Genomic DNA, 22,029 nt, shown 5'->3' on the forward strand with positions numbered 1-22,029 from the left:
TGATACCGCTTTCTCTGCTATCCTGCGTGGTGGTTGTACTTTCATCCATCGCCGTCAATAGCACCGCTACAGCCAGCGGAGGCAGCCAATAACACACTATCCCTTTGTTGTCATCTAACAGAGTGACTGAACGACCGTTGATCAAAGAGATAGATGGTGACGATGTGTCGATGGTCCTTTATGCAGTAGTAGCGCCTCTCACCGTTCCAGTAGCCAATGGGTGTCCGGTTCAAGTGGTTGTAGCGGCGGTCAAACTGAGATCGGCTAGCTGTGAAGGCATTATCCTGCACTTGCGATCTGCGGGAATATGCGACCGCCGTGTGAAGCTCGATGACAGAAACACAACAGAGGAAAAACGAAAAAAGCAAAATTGAAAAGATACATCGACGACGACACTCGTGTATCATTCTGCTGCTAGTACGAAACGCCTAATAGTTCGTCGGCATTTCGAGTCAGCCGCCAGAATATGTGTTTACCAGCAGTACAGCTATTGAGATGTCTCGTACCGAAGTAAAGCTGCTGACTGATCTAGACCGTTTGTTCATTTCGTTTAACACATGCTTTATAAATATTACAGCATATATCTATCTGGGTGCAGGAGTGTATACAGGAGTCTGTACGGGATGTAGAAAACATGTGTGAGAATGGCTGTGAATGTATATCGTGCCTCTATACATATATATATACATATATCTAAATGAGTGTATACATTTTTCTCTTATCGTGTTGAGCCCACTCGGTTTCATTGTTAAATCGAGCTCACGAGATACCCTCACTTTTTTCCTCAATTCATTAATACAACTGGGAGCCAACCAGCAAAGCGTATCTGCACGAATATCTGCGATTAACATAGCCCCGTATGTTCGGATCATCTTATCGGTAACAACCAGCTCTCCGCCGCTGAAGCATGGGTTCCTATCTACTATTTAGTGAAAAATTGACTAAAGACACTACACCGGTCGGTGTATCATTATTTTGCGAAACTAAAGACAAGCAATTCCATTGATCCAACACTTTTTTATCCCAGTGTTTATTCTTGTAGCTAACAGTAGTCTCTCGGTGCAGGTGTCTCGATGTTGAGTGACTGCTCGATGTGTTTGGGAGCGCAAGTGTGTGCTATTGTTATTGTTGTGTATGTCCTCGGTACGAGTCGCTGTTGAAGTAGTTGGTCATGCTGCTAGCCAGTTGTGAAACGATAGCAGAACGTGGTTGCTGTTCTGAGTGGCTTTTGTCGTATGTAGCTTTTCCAGCATGTAGGCATAGCCCCGGTGATGTGAGGGCATGTGCTGCGCAAGTTGTGCCACTTACGACTAGCCGCTGCGTCGAGCTTAAACCTGAAGAAACAACGACAGCAGCAGCAGCGGTTAGCAGTCACCCATTATTCGTTGACTGGTTGGCCGCCACCATTTGTTCCTCAGAGCATTCGTATCCCTCATCGCCGCTGGCGGTGTCAAACCTCTGCTCTTTGCGAGGTCTAGTTAGCGCGCTCGTACAATGAGACAGATCGGGACACCCCCGCTAATGCGTCCACACGACTCGGATACGACGGGCGGCGGCCAGCGGGGCCACGGAGGGGCTTCCGGAGGCCGTGGTGGTGGAGGATACGGACACCCACCTCAAAAAAGTGGACGACGTCAGAAACGCTACGAAGTGTTCCCCGGAAGGAATAAATTTTTCTGTGATGGCCGTCTCATGATGGCCAAACAAACTCATGTCTTCTTATTTACGTGCACCCTCATCATCGGCACGTGTACACTATTCTTCGTTTTCGAGTAAGTTAATTGAATATAAAATTAAAGCGAGAAAGAAAAATCCGATCTGATTTGTTTTTAGACACCAGAAATAGGTAACCTCATATATATCGATATTATCGCCGCAACCTGCCGAAAAAGCCACTGAAAACTAGCAAAACGGTTAGTAATACTTTTAGATCAATCAGAGCCTTAAAACATATGACTATGTATACTATAAGGATACTATAAGGACTATAAAACATAAAACTATGTAATGCCGCAGCAACTATGTAGGTCTATAACAAACTCTTCTAAATGTTTAATTACTCGACATCAATAGGAATTCATTGTAAGGTTTTCGAAGATTGACGCGTGACCCAATATTTCGTATAACAAAAGCGTTACTTACTTAGTTCTCTCACTTCGGTTTGTCAGTATTAGCCATGTCTATCGTCCTAACGCAAAACACGACAGCAGATACATAGTAGCAACAATTGAAACGGTTTATAAGAAACAATTGTGTTCTGGAGGTCTTCAATCACCGGTTAGAGTCGACTCTAGCCGCCCCGGCTTATTACCGGGGCGGCAAAAGTCGAAGTTCTTCGAACAAAAGCCACTATTCTATACAAACTAGTATATTCGTGCAATTCCAGATTGCATGAATATAGTACTTTGTTTAGCAAAGTTTGTAAGTTGAGGTGTTAAGTGCGATAGTCATTTCATTCTATAAATAGAACAACTGTACTCATTTCAACAATTTTATTCTACTCATTATCTATCTATTATCATGGTGTTGCTAAAAGTCTGTGCTTGTTTGTCTGCTTGTTTGCCAGACCCAAGACGACAAATTGAAGTCAATTTTTGGCTGGTTCGCTTCTGGGAAAATCAGCGCGGAAGATGAAGCCGACTGGCCAAATCCTTTTCCCTACAAGGAAAAAAGTTTGCTTTTGATCGTAGAGCGTAGTGTTGATTTGGTTGACTGTAAATCGACGGAAGCGAGTATTTTCACATTTCCTGCTTAAAACAACGTCGTATTAGGACTTAAGTGGCTATCAGCAATGTCCATGCTTATATGTCGTATAACGCAAAAACGTATATTTCTGTGCAAATTGTGTAGCGTAAGCCAGCGTGCTCGAGGTTTGCTTAATAAATTAGGTAGGCGCAGAACAAAGCCTGCAGGTTGCCCATCAGTATATTACTCCTGCTTTGTTGAAAACTGACTAACAGGTAATAATACATATAACAGCTGTCATGCGTTTTTTCCGATTCGCCAAAATCGTACTTAAAAAATTTATGCGCGTTAATATATATATATATATACATATATATGGTGTGGGTGGTCTGTCGTTATTTAGTGTTAGAGTCTCGGTAACGTACCTATTCGTAACGTAGTTGTTGCTGGTGGTGCCGATGGAGATTGGTGGTGCGGCGTTCTTCAGTCTAAAAATCTGAGGGTCAGGCAAACAATTAGTTGCCTGTCTGTCTAACACCCGTCGATTCACTGGAGGCTGAGGAACACTTTCGATTCACATTCTACGATTCAGAAAAGAGCGCCCTAAGCAGACAAAAGCCAGCTAAATGTTGGCCATCGTATCTTATCGGACGCTTAACGCCCCGTTGGCCCATTCTTTATTCTTCTACGAACTAATTATGACCTTTAGAACGAAAACTTCGTACAACGAAGGACTCTTATGGATACAGTGGTCAGGTGTTTGTGCAAATTAAATGTATGGTCGGAGCACGAGAGTCCTTGACACGAGGAACTACGTTAGATATCTTAACATACCTAGCGTAAGGTGGCTCCATATTAAAATAGAAACATTAGGTAAGTCGCAAGTGAAAAATTATTGCATTAAACAATAGTCACTTTGTGGGTGTTTTCAGACATCGACAAAGCCCGCTCGCAAACTTGACCTATTATAAATTGGAAAAGCTTTTATCGCGATAATTTTATTAAGTTATACTTGCAGGTGGGGTCATAAGTATTCCGTTTAACGACCTCTTCTCACTAAACAAATTAGGTCACTACCAGAGTGCAGGCAATCCTTATCCGGAGTAAATAGACTAGTATGGTTGATTGAAACATTTGCCTTTAGGGGTTTATATAACTATTTAGGGTACGTTACCTAAATTTGAACTTTCGCTCATCTACCATCGTCAGTAATCGAAAAAAGGCTATTCTTTGCAGAACAAAACTCGTCGTATTAGAAAGACAGTGCGTCGTTTTCGCAATTAGCTAAATGACCTATTATTCTACAGTCTCTTTACGATGGAAGAACACACTCGAAGATACAAAAACTTTCTTCGACCTGAAATTGATTGATAAAATTTTTCGACCTGCGTTATTGGCCAGTTTTTGGGTTACGAAAAACCCGAGTAAAATTTCTATAAGGCAACCATACGGCGAATCGTAAGGTCCTAAATAGCTTTTATATTTAGAGGACTCAAAGTGTATCAACACGGTTCAAAAATTCATTTTTGATATAAACATTAACGGTTGTTTTTTGGAAAGAAAAATACAAATTCGTCTACTTGGTTTGCCCAGATAAGCTGCAGCTTTTCGAACTCTTTTTTACCTTTCGGACTTTTTGGTCGTTTTGTTTGTAGCATATTTTAACGGCACTTTGAATTCATGCTTACCAGTATCGCTTAATGAGGTACGATTAAAAAGTTATTGGTGAATTAAAGAAGGAATAGTTTTAAAAAAACATGTGAATTGTTTTGGACTTTGCAACGTGAGTGGTGGTGATATTGGATACACATAGCAATTGGCAATAACATTTTAGGAACGTGTAAAAAATTTTTTTGAAATAAAGAACAGACCAAATATATATATATATATATATATATATATATATATGAGTCCAAATTCTAAATTGGATGTGGCGAATCATTTAACAGTTAGAAAGTTTTCATTTTGTATCTGTTAGGGTAGTAAGAGATACGCAAATGCATGCTATATAAAGGGTCTATAACTGGTAAGAAATTCTTGCTTCGCATTGTATAGTATGAGATAAACACAATCTGAGTCCAATAGAGAAAATAGATTTTGCTGCTGCAGAATGCAAAAATCTTGGCAGTAGCGTTCTTTTATTAACCCGCAAGGCGATCGCGCAAATAATTTACTTAAAAAATACCAATTGTGCCTTCATATACAATTGATGGGAGCGTTAGCCATTCTGGTATATCCCCGCTGCTCACAACTGTAATTTATGGAGAAATTGGGTTAATCACTATGTATCTGCAGAAAACCTGTTATGGAGCTCTCGTAGCATCTGCTGTCAGGAAAATATTATGTTTTGCCAGTGCGTTTTTACCCCCAAATCAAGCCAAGCTCATTTTAAGGACACCAAGTAAAGATATGTCATGTCAGATCGAGCATTTCCTTTTGTATTTTTAGCCGGTTTATGATATTTATTATATGAGATTTTATCTAATTCAGCTACGGAAGACACTTGCTGGCGTTAAGCAGGTCCCAAATAAAATAAGCAGCAAAAACATTTTAGTTAGTGCATACCTTGTACTGCCTTTAAGACTCTATAAGTGTGTTTGCCTACATCGTACACAAAAATGCTGGCCGTTTCGACGTAAATTGCGGCCAGACGAGCATCATCAATAGAATCGCGGCTGATTGGCTTTTTTTTTGTTAGCGCTGCCATGACCACGACGGATTGTTGAGAGTGTCGGAGCCGATGAACAACACCAGAAACTGGTTTACATAAATATTTGAATATGGCCATACCAAGATAAACCCTTGTAGTACCACAACGCCTAACTGATAAAACAAATACAACAGAAGATAAATGCGAACGCGCACAAAAAGAAAAACCGTAAAAAATATTCTACAGGAAAAACTAGCCCAAACATAAGCAGGTCAATGACCACCGATTTAACACTTTATCCACGTTTATCATCCTTTGGTCTATGAAGTGCAGTATTTTTAATATCTTTAGTTGTCGTTGTCAGCTAGCCGTCGAAAGCTGATAAATCATAAATCGTTAAAAAAAAAGTCAACCGTGAACAAAATTTAGCAGATTTACTAATTTTTAACCAAAATAATCCGTTGCAAAACAACGTTGTAACGACAGTAAACTTGGTATGAACAACTGACATTTTTGACGAAGTCATCAAATTGTCAGGACAATTCTTGTGTAGAATGTAGCACAGGTTCCTTTAACGTTGAGAGTTCCTGTCTCAGCTGTATGACAAGTCTAACAAATAAATTGATGGAAACATGGGGCTAATATTAACAATGCACATAAAAAATTAACTTTTCAACTTAAGGCGTGAAATGGGGAGAAATGAGCCTATTATTGTGAGGCATCTTTATGTCATCTACGAAAAAAGGTCAAATAATTCATCTTTAATTTTTAATACTACAAATATACTCCCAATAAGTACGCTGCTGTTTCCATTAAAAAAAGTTCATGCAGAACTGATTAACAGGCAAGACCCCTGCTCGCTTTATACGGAAACAATTATCTGTAAATCGAGGATTAAACGGCCAGTCAAGTAATCAAGCTGTTGTGCACGAATAGACGCCAATACTGAAGAATTGAATAATGGAATATTTGAAATATTAATTCTGTGAGACATGCTGAAAAATATTTTAGAAGCGTATTTCAACACCGCATGAGGATAAATAAAAATGATAAAATATAAAGTATTTTATTCTCAGCACGTGGAAGTCTAACACTTCTTCAGTAAAGGCTTCAGCCCACATTTGCCTTAGGCTCCTGTTGATTTTATGTTAGCATTTAGCTACCCGAGATTTTAAGGCTCTTTACAAGAATTAAGGTACGCTCATTTAGAAGCTATTTCATCATACCGTATTTTCTGTTAGAGCAAAACATCTATCTGAACCAAAAAACTGGCGTCAAAGAGGCATCACAAGATTGTATTTTCTCCAAAACGAGAACTGAAGTTGAAGGCATTATACATCTAACGGTGCTAGTTCATTTCAGTGATTTGCTATATGTTCTCGGACACAAGGATAATTTGAAAATGAGACATTGTGTCCCCACGTGAGTCCATTTCGACTTTTTACATATGTTTCACGAAACACCACTTTTTAGCTCGAAATATTTATACCATGATGAGTTACTTGTCATCTTTGCCCAACATTTCAGCAAGTTTATCAAATAACAGGGAGAAGATGACAATGTAACTGTTAAAAAGTGGCCGGTGTATGGCACGGTATAATATCTCGGTCAAAATGATAGACACTTTTTTTGACATGCATTTAATCGATGTTTGGAGTTATCATCATTCTTATTTAGGGTACGCGTGTTTAGCTGCGTTTATTAATAGATTACTTCTTTTTTCGTTTAGTTTGTACAGAGAATACCTTATACACCCTAGGTAACTATCGTACGAAAAATAGACGATAAGATTTTTGCACAATCCGCTTCTGCATTGGCGATCGTTATACGCATAAGGCTCCTTGCTTAAAATATGGCAGGGCTCCTTTGTTGGGGGGAGTGAACCATTATGTGTTTAACAATGGGAATATATGCGCCATATTTCATCGGCACTTTGCACCAACCTTTTACTTTACCAAAAAGAGGAAAACATTTAAAGCCGAAAATGATTCTTTTTCCTTCTCATACTTCTTCGATCATAACTCTTTTAGTCCGAATTCGTAAGGTAACGTTAGCAGATAGTCACGAGCTGACTATACATATGTGGAGACGGGCTTTCGTTCACCTAAAACTTTTCTTTAAGGGCCAACCAAATAAAACAAAAACATCACAAAGGAAGCTCATGTAAGGGTGCACCAGAGGTGTCACCCACACGGAAAGTAGCGCCAACTATAAGATAAAGGGTATTAGAATTTCTTATTTTGATATTTTTTTTATAAAAATTTTGCAGCGGTGCGCACTTCTGATTTTGTAAACTTTTATGTACTAATGAAAATTTGAACTAAAATTTCCAATTTTAGGATACGATTCTATTGTTCACAGTATATATATATATATGTATATATATTGTGAACTAGGGGAATATTAGGAAACAGCCTAGGGAATTGTGAAAAGCGAAAATCATTTACAGTATAGAAACCCATGACTTCTAAGAACCAAAACCCTTCCAAATATTGTGCTTTACCGTTGTAAAAAAGCTTCCCTCATGTAATTAGGAAGTATCTAGTTAAATATCCAGCTCTGATGTATGAATCAGTGTCTCTGAAAACGAAAGTAGCGCTAAAAAGAAGAAGGTGCAGTAGAGCTATATAATAATTTCAAAGTTGTCTTTTTATGTCAAGACAATAGATGAGTGCGTTTTTAGTCGAGAGCTTCTGCTAGAATATGTAGCAATAATAAAACACATTGTGATTTCCAGACTTTATCTGCATCACTGTAACGGAAAAACCCGAATCCTTTCCAGATTAGTCCTTAAAAACAAGGTCAAAGGAAGCTCGCTACCGCATAATTTTTTTCAGAAAACCGCAAAACGCATTTCAACGATTCTCTAAAACAACAATTTTTTTTATATTGATAAATGGAACGTTTTATAATTTATATAATAAATATTATAATTGGAAACAAGTATATTCAGGAGTGGAATTTATATTGTAAATATTTTGGGCGGGTAAATTAGTAGTCGGAAGCTTCTAATTGTTTTCCTGTTCTAAGTTTTTCACAATGAAAGGTCGTATGTAGCTAGAGAGCTATTGCTGTTCAAGGCTACTGCCATCGTTTTGGACCGCTAAATTTTGTCTTAGGCAAATATGTCTAGTATCAAAAAAAAAATTCCTTACTTCTTATCTGTCTCTAGGCGAAGTCAAAGACCAGCCAATATGGGAACCAAACCCAGGATGTGTAGAGCAAACACGAGAACTTTTCAGCTAAGAGAAACCCCTAAAAAAGGCTTGTCAAGTGAGAAAGGCATTTTCTTAGAAAAGTTTTATTTTACTATTTCTTCAGGCAACTTTTGAGAGAATAAAATTATTAAGTAAGCCTCTATTTCTTACCTATGGAGTCACCATTGTAATAAGTTTCTCAAAATTTCGGAGAAAACTCGGTTGTTTGCTCTGGTTTGTTTCCGTAGCTACTAGATGCGTGCGTACGTGATGTCACTGATTTTCATCGGATATTCGGATCTGGCGGATTCGAATTCAAGGTCTTTCTGCAACAAAGAAAACGGTTCCAACATCTGCTTATCAACATACGTGATATGCGACAACTAATAAAAAAAAAATATATATATATATAAGGCGTTGGGATTAAATTAAAACAACGCTTTATGTCGCTTGCTAATGTGCTTCATCTAGATAAAAGCATTCGTATAAATTAGGCGTGTAAGTAGGTCGCGGACTCATGTCAAAACATTGCATTAATCATTTTTTAATAGAGATAGTAGGCGAATTGTATGTCAGACTCTCGTTCCATCCCGTTCCGTTCGTAAGATTAACATGAGCTGCAAAGAGGCCATATGTCCTTACTCCACACCGTACTTACACGTTGTTCGATTTAAAGCACGCACTATATAAAAAGCGGGGAAAAGAAGAATTACCATTTCTAGTACAGTAATAAAAGAATACCATTCCAATGTGTAAGTGAGCGGATACTTGGGTTAGCCTTGCGTAAAGGTGCGCGCATATATATCTTCGTATATCTGCGTTGTTCGAATATTAAAAGCGCTACTTTTTTCGTAGATATATATCAATATACATATACATCTGAAAGACTTTTTCTTCGTTTGTTTTAAGCAGAAGTGTTTCCATTCCATATGCCAATGTTGATATAGATGCAAAAACGTTGATCAAAACTCATGACCTACTTCAGATATTGATATATGTATATTTTTCCCAGCGTTTATCACGACGCATTTCGTCTGTTTCTATTTTGGCTTCTTTCGGATTTCCTAATAACACAGAAAAATCCTTATATAAAAATTCATACTCGTTGAAACTTCTCCTGAATCCTTCAGGAATCTTCATTTCAGTATTCAAACGAAGACAGACACATTCATAGACGGGTTACGTTGGTAAAGACCACGAAATATTTCTGACATTTACAATAAATGTTTACCTTGGGCTACTTTCTCAAATTATTTTTTATAAAACGTATAATAAATGAGTGAACGTTAAGCGTGACCGGGAGACTTCATAATGTAGTATAGGCGCGGGATACTGTACGTGTGGAACTAGACCACCGTACGGTATATGTGACAACGTGCGGGAAGCGTAAAGAACGTTTGCAGATAATCTGGTTAATAATAATCACATTAGCTGCCGCTGCCCGTCATGATTAGAGGTTTTCACTTGGAACATTGTGCATAGCTGTAACCGAATCGGCACATTCTAAGGCTTCTCGCGCGTCATGGACGTGCCTTCAGCACTACAAGCGTAAGGCCGTTACAAAAACAGAATAGTGTGAAATTATGATTTCATTCGTTCATGAACAGTGGTGTGACAATGTTCTAATACATGTTGACTTCAATCAACTATGTGTGAACACAGTTTCACGTGACTGTGGTAGTCGACATACTTCGTCGTTTTTTTTTTGTGGTATACACAATTACAACATTTGGCTTTCCTTAGAAGAACTGAAAACTTTAAAGAGGTACGGTCATATGCATTTGTAAATTCGTGAACACTTTAGTTTCAATCTAATACTTCTGTTTATGGCCCTGCCTTTAGACGAAGTGCTTTAGAATACTCTTTGGCAAATCGTTATTCAGGGTCGATATAATAATAAATTACATACCAGATTCGACTAAACCCACCCTTCATTTCTATTTGTGTCTATTCGCCCATTTCTTATCGACGAGGGGTCAGGATTGCTACTTTCGGTACTTAAATACGCTGAGGGATATTTCAAATTCGCGAAGGCTTGATATTTGTGATTTTCGGAAATCTACCATTTGCAATAAACCTTTTCCGTAGGAAATTCGTAAGTTGTGATATTGAGTATTAGAATCGTCATGGCCTGAAAAATTACTAAATATCTAAGAAATATTTTACCGAGATTTTGCAAAATAGTTGTATTAGTATTATAATAATACTGTTATTACAATCAGATTCAGTGTTCACGAGAAGCAAAGGCGTTTACAACTGTCATTATTTGTTGTTGCTAGCAATGTTTAGAACCTGTTTGAAGCTGGATCTATTATTGATGCCGCCATTAAGATTAGCAGCTGTCCCATCATTTCGCAATAATAAGGTTCTAGCCTTCGAAGTATGAGACGAAGCCTCAACCGTCGCAGGATGAGAATAGCTACTGTTGGTTTTAGCGGTACCTGTTTCTACTGTTGTTGCCACCACTATTTAGTTCTTTGCCCTGACAGATCACTTCTGTCTGTTCGTGCTTTCAATTTTTTTTTTCTGCAGAAATAGCTGCCTAATGGCAGTAACAAGACTCCATCTGGGCTAAATGCGAGTAGCCTGCTGTACTTCATCTAGGTTTCTTCGCCTCTTGTTTCCTTTTTAGCCGGCCAGCCATAGTCGGAATCGCAGATTCGTCCATTGGACAGATTGAAAAGCTTTAATTCAAACAGCTTTATTAATAATTGTCAACGACTGACTTCAACGACAGCTTATTTCGTTAGCACGAATAATTTAGCACCAGTAAACACATTATCGTACCCCATTTAGATCCTTGGAGTTTCAGTATTTTTTGCTCAGGCTTGTCGTTAGCATATTTTTAGGCACCACATACTTTGCAATAGCATTTCATAGCAGCTATACTTTCGATACTATCGGACCTGCATACAGCGGAGTATCCAATATAGGCCAGGATCACATCGAAATTTAACACTTTGCTGAGATGTAGAGACTTTCTATTTCAGCTCACTGAATCTACACGGAACGAGCACTAGCACTCTATCAAACGGGCCACATTTGCTTTTCTATCGTTGTTCACCTGAAGGTACTCAAATATATTTCAGTTCTAATTTAGTTAAACGTTTTTATCTTTTCAGCTGCCCGTACCTGTTCACGAATATCGGTCGATGGATCCCTGCAGTGGCGGGGGGTCTATTTATATTTGTAATGCTCTCGTTGTTTAGGACGTCATTCTCTGATCCGGGGGTGATACCCAGGGCCACACCTGAAGAAGCTGCCCACATCGAGAAACAGATAGGTACGTGGTTTCGACTGACACAAGTTCCGATTAAGCTGGTCATATTTTTGCCTAACGTATTTATAGTTGTCCTTTTATCCAAAATCAGACTCAAATTAAAAATCGAGGGATAGAATTCTCGTATAAATAAAATGTTGAGACTGTACTAAGAGCATGCTAAACGGTGCATGTCGTCTACATTTGTGTACTTCTCTTAGAGAAAATTAGGCAATTCCGTGAATAAATGCTAGGTATTTCTAGGCAGCACATATACTGATACATTTCAAGCAATGGTTTTTGATAGCTTCTTTTTGATGTTATACATCTATTCAGCCTCTTGGCAGGGCTAATTCATAATAATTGTCGCCTAGTGCAGCATGATTATTAATCATCATAGCTTTCACGGAGCGCCAAGGATAATGAAATTGACAGAAGTTAGGGTTGAAGGAACGAAGTGATTGGGCATAGGTCTTATGAAAGGAATGAGTCAAGTGAGGTCGCCCGTGTACGTGCTTTCCTAACCTAATTACTCACGCTGCAATCGAAATGGATGGAGGTATATGCACTTGTCGGCATTAGTTATGGCTTAATAATGAAGCAAAAAAAAAAAAGGAAAAAATTGGACCATTTCCGGTCATATTGCGTTGCATTTTAATATACATTTTTTGAAGATCAAGACTGCTGAGCCTTGTCTTTCTGTATTTATGCTCTAATGAATATCCTTCTAAGAGCATATAGCCATGAAATGCTGACGCTGAAATCTTCGAACTCTGCAAAATAAACAACGAATTTGTCTAGTTCAATGCAGAAATAATCGGTACTAAATAGATGTGATTTGTGTTTGTGATCTAGATTTTAACGTGCATTGTCTGGTGCCGTTTACAACAAGCTATATCGACGGTTTTTTTTATAGTTATCTAAGCGTTCAGGTATGAATTTAGCAATTTCAAAAAAATCTCACATCAATCAAAAGCTTTAGATAAGCTGAATAGTAATGCGAGACATACGAGCCGAGTAAAAATTCGTTACACATTCCTTTAGCTAAACCAGATGTTTCAGCGTGAAAAGGGCCAAAAATCGGACGGTGTAGCTTTTCCGATCAGGTGAAACTGAGACCAAAATTTTTTACACTGAAGTTTATCCTAGGAGATATTGCCAATCAAAACTTCTAGATGAATTGACGCGGAATGCAATACATATTGATATATCTACATCTTAGTTTTGTCGTTTGGAAGGTGAATTTAATGTTATATGTAGAAGTTTTGTTGATGTCAATCGATAGATCTCGATGAGTGCAACACATATATCTGTACATAAACTTAACATTTTTGAGTGAAAGTTGCGAAAAATATGCTGGCTCTCTTTGCGTTTCAAAAGCGCTCAAAGAATTGCCTGAAAATGTGTTTCAAGCAATTCTTTGAGCGAATTTCTAATACATCTTCACCGTAAATTTAAAACGATAGATGTAGAGCTTGTTTTCGTCAAAAAAAGGTTTCGCTAGTTTCTTTCAGAGAGAACAAATCCAAAATATCGCAAAGATGTATGTGTAATAGTTCTTTTTAGAATGGAACACAACAAAAGCCCTGTAAGTGTATTATGGAAAACTGGCCAAAAGCCAACGTAACACGATAAAGACAAATCTAGGGACGGCTGAGTTCCCTGGTAAACCTTAGAAAGGACTGATGAATGAGCAGGATTACAAAAGAGAAAGAGATTAGATGGAACAGGATAACTGTAGTGGGATAATTATTGATGCATATTTATTTCAATCTGTATTAGTTGGCTGGATGTAAAATCAACAAATGAAATAAATCAATGGCAAAACAAGCGTGGGGTGAAGGCCGCAGGTTCTTCTAGTACTACTATATGTTCGTTTATTTGAACAGCGCTAGCTGGTAACAGTGACCGTGATGACGATGACGACGTAAGTGAAGATGCACATAAATATTTTGGAAGCATAAATTGGTAGATCAATAGGGTGTGTTATGCTTTGCGCGCAACTGGCAAAAGCGTGGACGCCCTTGAAAGGGCTCCGCAGTAGTGCCCTGTGGTAGTAACGTATATGTATGCAATTAAAATAACTTGGTTTCATCCAGACCAATAGCTCCGGCTTATCGCAGACAGCTTAAAATAGAGATAACTACTATCTTCGCGCGATCACCGGATCATCTGTAGTACGGCCCAAATCGTCATAGATAACCAGAGATGCCATTTTCCTGGAAACACCTATAAATGCCTCAAGTGTTTTTTTTTTCTAATTATGACTCAAATTATATCCTCACACCCAAATTAACTTTGTTTCTCATCCCTCATGGGATCGTAACTTATACAATGCACATCTCAACAGAGATTCGACTCACTCATTCCAATGTTTTTTTTCATCTTACCCTTCGCCTCCCCCAGCTTCCTGTCTATTTGCAGTTTTGGCGTACATAGTCTTCTATTGATCTGAAAGGAAATGACATGATCTATCATGCTAAGAACATAAATGCGGGCAATTGCTTAATGCTTACTTACACTACGATTTGCGAAGTAGAACTACCAATGTAAAGCTGACTTTGATCAAAGAGCTGTAGACACAATCTATCATTGATATTTTCTTCCCAATACAGTGCTTTAGCCCAGTTCTTAGGCGAATACGATATTCATCGCGTTTTTGCCTGCCTCGTACTAATGTTATAGCAATAATAGTAATACTGTTGTTACATCGATTTATCATTATACGTGGGCTGTCGGACAACTGTTTAACTGGTCGGCAGAATGAAGACTTCATGTCGTGGTGGGTGATGAAGCACTAACGTCTAGCCAGGGGCATTCACAGAGGCCGTAAGCACAGAGGGCTGACCAGTAGTTGCCCATGCCGCTGGTGCTGTTCGCCGCCCTGACAAACTGGAGCAGTCGAATCCATCTGTCTTCACGGTTGTGGGGGCAGAAAAACCACTACAACCGCAACTGTTACGAGCAGCGAATGACAACATCTGTAATAACAACCATTGCTAGCATTGCACACAAGCTCACTACTACTTCTCTCCGATAACGTTGATATGACGCTCGTGTATAATCCAAGTTGTGTGTATATACTAGACATCTTTATGAGCGTTACGACAGAATCGAAAAAAGAAATTTAGATGTTGACTGGATTGGCAGTGGCAGCAACTTTCCTTTTGGACGTATTTCGATTAGTTCAATGTTCAATTGGTGATTTCTTAAGGTGGCCAGTTGCTACGTAAATAGAGCCAAGTTTCAACAGAATTATCTTTGCAGTTTGAGCGTTGTCAGCTTTACATCTAACCGTGCATTGCTCACGAACTCGTTCGCTCAGTTACGATGGCATATTAGCTTCAGCTTGACCAGTCACTCTTCCCAGTACCAGAGTGCCCTAAGACTTTTTTTTTTACTGTCGTTGGCGGCGGGTGTCATGCCTTGCGCTGCCTACTTGCGAGCACTGCTTTAGCATCCCACTTCATACCAAGTCAGACCATCCGGCGGTCCGTGAAGCAGACGCTCGCTGCTTGCTTCAGCGTTTCTGACCGCTAGAACCGATTGTTGCTGCTGTTGCTACTGCATGTATGTTGTAATACTAGTTTAATAAACGTCTAATGCAAAGCTACATGTATATTCTGTGGTTCGAATTCTGTTAGCATAGCGCAAATACAGTATGAGTACATGCCTCAACAGTAACCTAGCCCTTATCAAGACCTCATTTGAACCGTTCGTATATGTCGCTCCATGCAAAGACATATATCACTCGATCTAAGCCAAAAGCACAGATATGTAAAACCGAAAGCTATTCAAGCGAACACAGTTGTGAATTCTATTGAAATTTTATCAGTTTGATGACAATGCAAATATGTGCCCTTCTGAAAGATCTAAATATTTAGTGGCATAATAGATTACAACTATATTAAAGAGATACCGCTGTCCTGTGGTTAGATCCTTGAACTGTTTATCGTAATAGCTATGCTCTACATAGCTAAGGGGGGGGATACAACCTTCCCATGTTATTCATTATTGAGGCCATCATTTTAATTATTCCTATCCTGTGATAGTTCTATTAGTGATGAAATCGGAAATTTTGTGCATATAAATGATAAACAGTCATGCCTCTGTTTATCACAGGTACGACCTATCGCTGCGGTGAAAAGCAGTGAATCTACTAGTCTGGTCATCTTCAATTCAGGCTCAACAATGACATCAAAGGCAATCCAATATCTATCTGTCCATCATCTAATCATTTTATCCCCGCAACTCCCACTCATATATACGTTATGTTGCGTACTGCTATTGCTAATGCTGTTGTGACGAGTACTATAGCCGAGCGCTGTCTGACGTTTCCGGTTACGGGCAAGTCGTCTAACTTATTTTAGGCCGAGAAGAACGTCGAGAGAGAGATTCTACCACACGATCGAACGCCCTCTGCGTGAAAGTGTTGTCGCGATGTCCGAAACGCCTGCCATTATTGTTGTCGACGTCGCTTACGTACACTGCGCACGGCGTGCAGTGTTTGAGGCGTTTTTGATTATATGTTACTTGCCCGGCCAGATGTATCCGCGCAAAAAGCGGGAGTTCTGCCACGTGTAGTAGTGGGAGGCCGGCCGGCTAGGGATGTTTTATGTATGGACAGCAGTATTACTGTTTTATGTTGACGTTGGTACTATGTGAAACGATGCTACAATACGAATCAAGGAGGATTAAGAGAAGTAAGAGGGAAGCCTGTAGATCTATTACGCCTGAGGGTCTGACTCAGCTGAATGAACTAAAATCGCATATTTTATGATAGGCTATTCGATGCTGCTAAGGTTACGTTTAGGTGTAATGCCTAACCAAGGTTGATATCATTATTGTGGATATTTTATACGAAAAACACTGACGGTATAGAGAATAATCCTGTCGTCGAAAAGTTCTCGAAGAGAGGCCATCCTTGAGTAACGTAAAAGATAATAGTAATTATCATCTCGCAGTACAAAAGATTTTTCGAGATCGTTTCGTTGAGTACACTTTTAGTGCTCATTAAACGTGGACCATTTTCTGCCTTTCCACTAACCAGCTCGCTACAGGTGTTCTCGCTGAGTGAAAAAATCAATCGATTTACTCGTCACGCTGGCTGCTACTGGCAGAAATGATTAACGTAATTAGGATTTTTTAAAACTTTGCCTTAACTATTCGAATATATAAAAAAGCATTCGAAAACGTAATCAGTGTAATAATATTTTTCGATCGTTGCTTGCAGGACGAGATAAATTAACAGCAGATTATTATTTGAATTAGGGTCTCGCTATAAACTGCAAAGCACAATTGTTGAGGTAACCGTTGTCATGCGGCTAAATCAGCGTTTGTTTAGCATTATAAAAATATTTGGATAAATCACAACAGTTTCGACGTGTTGGTGATAAGGTCCTGTCTGTTTTAGCAGGCGGTCGTTCGTTATGGTATGAGCAGATTTGCTTTGTTACAAAATATAGTTTACGTCAGTCTGGCATATTTTCAATGAATCTGGTAACTCTTGTATCCTCATATCCTTCAATACTAGTAATTGAAAGATTATTTTAACTGATATAGAATTCAGTAAAGTCTGTTCTTGGCTCGTGCTTTTCGTCCCCAATTAAATGCATACTATTAAAGCCGAGAATTCGCCGTTCTTAAAAACATACTTCAAGCATGAATAAAAATGTTATTTTTTTTTTTAATCCGTTTGTGACTGCAAACATCGCTATGTCGAATGCGAATTACGATTTGTGCTATAAATATATGTGCATTCGATGGGCTCGAATCACTTGAGGGTTACTAAATAGATCATTCATGTTTAGGCAGTATGAGTTTCGATTTGAGGGTGTGTTGCGTACAAAGGGTTATTTTTAACTCTCTCATACGCAATTTTGTAAGTTGGATATTCAGGAAGCCCACTTAAATTTACTGTATGAATGGAGGTGAGTGCGTGCATTTAGCCATCATCGTACATTTTCGGCACATTTTTTGTTCCAAAATAGGCTTTTTAATGTGTAAATGAAGAATAATTCTATATATATATATATATATATTGTGCAGGCAAAATGTTCCGAATAAAATCTACAGATAAATCGAACAGGAGCAGATTCGTAGCATTGGCACCTTTTAGAGGGCACCACGACAGTACCATTAGAACGAAATCTTTTTGAAGAAACTGTAATGAACAGACAACGAGGTAGCGTAAGAATTCGACTGAGGCTAAAGAAGATATTTTAGTTAGTTTGGGGCAGCTCAGAAGGCATTGCTAATTTAGTAGCTAGAACAGCGCAAACTGGTGCAAACAAAAAGGTGCGAAATTCGACAGTCATTTGTCACTATGATAAATGATGGGACTTTAGCCAAAAATAAAAACAAAACAGCCATGCAGCGATGTACCCGTATACAAGTGGCTAAACGTACCAATCGGAATATACAATGGCTGTTACGATTCACATCATATGCCACTGTACGTTTTTTTTTTCTTTTGTTACAATTTTGCTTTTACGATTCCAGTACGCAAACCTCTTCTCCGACCGAAACGCTCCCGGCTTAATACGTCTGTGTGCTCGTGTACGCGATGCGATAGAAACTGTTCCCGCTTTTTTAACGGTTATTATAGCTGACCAATCAATAATTCAACGTATATCAGGGACAGCGTGCGATTGTTGACCGCTCAGTGTGGCATAACGATCGCTGACGGTGTTGTTTAATGCGGCAGGTGCAGTACGTGAGATAGTACACGCAACATTGAATAGTAACATATATAGTAACAGAGATAGACACTAGATATTGCAGTCATATTATAGGATACGTAGAGGGCGCCACGTGGACGATGTGGTGGCTACAACGATGGCACTGTTTGCCTTTGACTTTGTGCCACCGCTAAACTAGCTTGATCGGACACTTGGGTGTTTGAGATCTGTTTTCTTTTGTGGCTACAGCCACTCGTTTGTGGGCATCTGGGTAAAGTAGGTGTTAGTGAATAGTACGTGTCCCCCGTACGTGTTAAATTACTAATCGATACATATCTGTTGCTCTGTAGTTGCATGTTGTTTACCCACTTGTACTTGTTTTTGGTCGTAATGATTGCTTCTGAAATATCCCTGACGATTGGATGTGATGTCAAATAACCTCATTTCTGTATATGCTGATCTGATTATTTGACTAGTTTTATAGTACACAGTTCCGAATGAGACAATGAAGTTTATTGGACTGGTTACTGAATGATGCTGCTGACTAATTAGCCGGGGCTGTATAAATTGTGTTTGATAGGATAGTCAGAACGCTTGGTTCGTATCAAATTGCGTGTTTAAATTAATGAAACAGTAGAATACAAAACAATGTGTATACGTCGTCAATACATTAGCATTTTGATTTGTTTGACATACACTGCTTGTTCAAAGGCGAGCTCGGACACAAACAAAAAAGACGAAACTAAGCTTTGTGCCCAGGTAAGACATCTATACATGGAGTGGATTTTGAAGAAGGTAATATGTAGTCATAATGCGGACTAGCAACAATAGAAAAAATTGGTTTGAAAAAGAAACGCCATCGCCATTGTTTTTATGATGAAAGGTTGTCCCCGAATGTGCTTGTTTTCGGTTAAAATCGCCCTTTTACCCCTGAAGCTCAAAGTTGATGACCAGTTATGGCTTTAAATTGCCACCATTGTTACTAATTCAATCAAGTGTAGCGCTATATATATATATATATATATATATATATATATATATATATATATATATATATATATATATATATAAATGGCGTTTCACGGAAAGAGCGAAGGAAATCCATTGCGTACCCTGCACTTAACTCTGGATATGGTGTAACTGAAATATTCATCTATTCCGTAGCGATACAACGTCATTATTGCTAGGGCAGATAACTCACAGCCTTCCTTTCGTACATTTTTTGTTGTTAGCATGGTTCCCATTTTGTTTGACCTAAAAAACATTTATACATAATTGTGAATGATGCCTTAAAATTATAGATTTGGAGCTGTAACTCAATTGGAGAATAAGCTGCACAACATTGAAAGTGGCGTCTCAGCAAAGGCTGTATGCAGTAATATTCGTATTAATTGTATAACTCTATAGTGATTTAGAATTTATATGTTTCGTCTAGTATGCCTTGTAGAATGTGTGTGTATGTAAGAAACTAGTGTCTGCTTTTCGATTCGCCTTGCGCAGCTGGCCGCGACATCTTTATGAATGTGGCGTGTTCATGACATCATCAGCTCTTGCAGTTGTTTACGTCTATCTCTATCCCTTTCTTTCGTTCTGCATGTATAGGAAGGAATGCAAGGCATCGTGTTTGTCAGTTTTCTACCGTGACGCGATTCGGCGCTACTGTTTTACCGGGACGCGCTAGCAGCGTGACAATTTCGGTAATAAGGCTCGCATAGCTACGACAGCTGCTGCTTTGTCACATTACAGATTTACTGGCTTTTCCCGGTACGATCGGCGAGTTCCAGCATCGCATTTCGATCGTGTTGTCAAATCCGTGCACGTCCGTGCCGGGGTGTAGATTCAATGCATGTTTTTGTATGTCACAAAGACGGGTCTTAGCATCGATCCACGTGTCAGACGTGCGACCAGTAGAAAATGACCGAACGGAACGCTTCTTCCGAAGCGCTATTCGAACGTCTATCTTTTTGTACGCGAGGGTTGTCCGTCGGTGCAAGGTCGAAGACCCCCTTGTTGTCACTAACAATTATATGAAAGAAACGCGCTTGTACTATAAAGTTGTTGATGTTGGAAGCTAAAGAGCGCCAAACGAAGGGACAAAGAAAGCTTACGTGCTAAAAGACACGCCTTTTTTATCTATAACAAAAGGTGTAGAAGCAACACAATCTCTGAACACGCGATTCTAATTAATTAGAACACATAATAAATATACGCAGACGCAGCACACAATAGCGGAAAAAAGTATGGACCTGTGCGTATGTATGGAGTTGCAAAAACTGCTATTGCCTGTCCTATTTGGCCTCCTGTTAATCGGGCCGATGTGTGTCAGTTTATAGCTCACACTTACCTACAGATATAGCGTAGTACACTGCTAACTACAGTGCGGGTAACTACTTGTTTAAATTTGTTTATTACCTAGGAATACGATGTAGTATATAAATGACTATTGAATTTTGATAGTACTGAATGCCAATGAAATACTTGCCCGAATAACAATTGGAATTTACAGTCGTCCTAGTGTCACATTCGTCATGCGATTGTCCACCGACGATCGTCGAATTGCTAAATGGCCGTCACCGAGTGATCTGTTGCTAGAAGAGGCGGCAGCGTCGTCGTCGTCGGCGGCGACGACGTCAACGACAGCAATAGTTAGCGTGACCATAGGTAGAACAATTAACGAGTGTTTTTGCCCCCCTGAGCAGGACAGTAGTCTGGTGGCCAGCGCCGAGTGCCAATTGAACACGCTCACAGAAGGAAAACGGAATGAAACGACATTGTACATGTTAGGTCGTGTTAAGCTGCTATCGTCAGCTTCAACAATGTGCGCCCAAGCAACGTAGGAAGCGGTCAAAGTGCCTTGCCACAATCGCACTCTCAATGTCATCCCTATCCGACATAGGCGGGCGGACAAACGCGCACGAAGAGAACGTCGCTTCTTGAATTCGCATCGACGGGGGCACCTATACAGAAAAATTTTCTTTCTGTTATACGAAACATAGCAAAAAATGGCAAAGCTGATCAAGCTAAAAGACTTGGTTGAATCAAGCAGCCCTGTATAAGAGAAGGAGGTCGCACTTATTGATAGCGACATCAGTATTTATTGATGAGTAGTGCCACTAATGGCAAACAGCGGTACAGGTTTATCTGCACTGGGACTCCTTAAAGACAAAAGCAGTTGTAAAACCTGTTACAGCTTTAAAGCTGGTTTCTACGTATTCTATGATAATCTTGATTAGGGTAGCATTACGACTCTTTTAAGTACTGAAGTTCTTACAAAGACATCAGTTGTTGTTGTTGTTCGTTAATGAGGTCGACCCTTTGCAATCTACCTGGCCGGCAAATTCATTAATGGTAACTAGATGAGATAGCAATAGTTCATATTTACTCATAACAATGGTTCTTTTCGAAAACGACTTCCGAGATTGAGAAACCATAAAATATAAACAAATCAAAAGAGCCTCTCAAAGGGTTTATTGCAGTTTGTATAATACGTGAGGATAAGTTCTAAGAACGCAGTGGCTGCTACGTCATAAATTAGCCCTTTTATCTTGACTGTGGAAA

The 22,029-nt window shown here is 39.2% G+C and overlaps 1 protein-coding gene and 1 long non-coding RNA gene across 11 annotated transcripts in view; one reads left to right on the forward strand and one right to left on the reverse strand.

Annotated features, from left to right (window-relative positions):
- The first annotated feature begins 6 nt into the window (after positions 1–6).
- Positions 7–22,029, forward strand: part of app (Palmitoyltransferase app) — a 32,906-nt gene continuing 10,883 nt past the window's right edge. For 3 of the 5 annotated variants that reach the window (XR_015323195.1, XM_086982810.1, XM_086982812.1), the window contains exons 1-2: positions 7–1,772; positions 11,655–11,815. Coding sequence is in view for 4 of the 5 variants with exons in the window: in XM_086982810.1 (XP_086838936.1) it covers positions 1,495–1,772; positions 11,655–11,815 (439 nt within the window). In the remaining variant the exon portion in view is untranslated. Of the gene's footprint in view, positions 1,773–10,100; positions 10,298–11,654; positions 11,816–22,029 lie in introns of those variants that run through there. The other 2 variants (XM_022800360.2, XM_086982811.1) reach the window with 2 other exon arrangements.
- On the reverse strand, positions 13,514–21,599 carry LOC147756942 (uncharacterized). 6 transcript variants are annotated; one of them, XR_015323201.1, is made up of 4 exons: positions 20,954–21,599; positions 14,594–14,772; positions 14,182–14,242; positions 13,514–14,010 (listed from the first exon to the last, which is right to left on the reverse strand). It is a non-coding gene; the product is annotated as an uncharacterized LOC147756942 (long non-coding RNA). The 6 variants fall into 6 exon arrangements; XR_015323196.1 differs by having other exon boundaries at positions 13,514–14,020; XR_015323200.1 differs by having other exon boundaries at positions 14,544–14,772.

This window comes from Varroa destructor, unplaced genomic scaffold, assembly GCF_002443255.2.
Source record: "Varroa destructor unplaced genomic scaffold, Vdes_3.0 BEIS01000003.1, whole genome shotgun sequence".
NCBI classification, from domain to species: Eukaryota; Metazoa; Arthropoda; class Arachnida; order Mesostigmata; family Varroidae; genus Varroa; species Varroa destructor.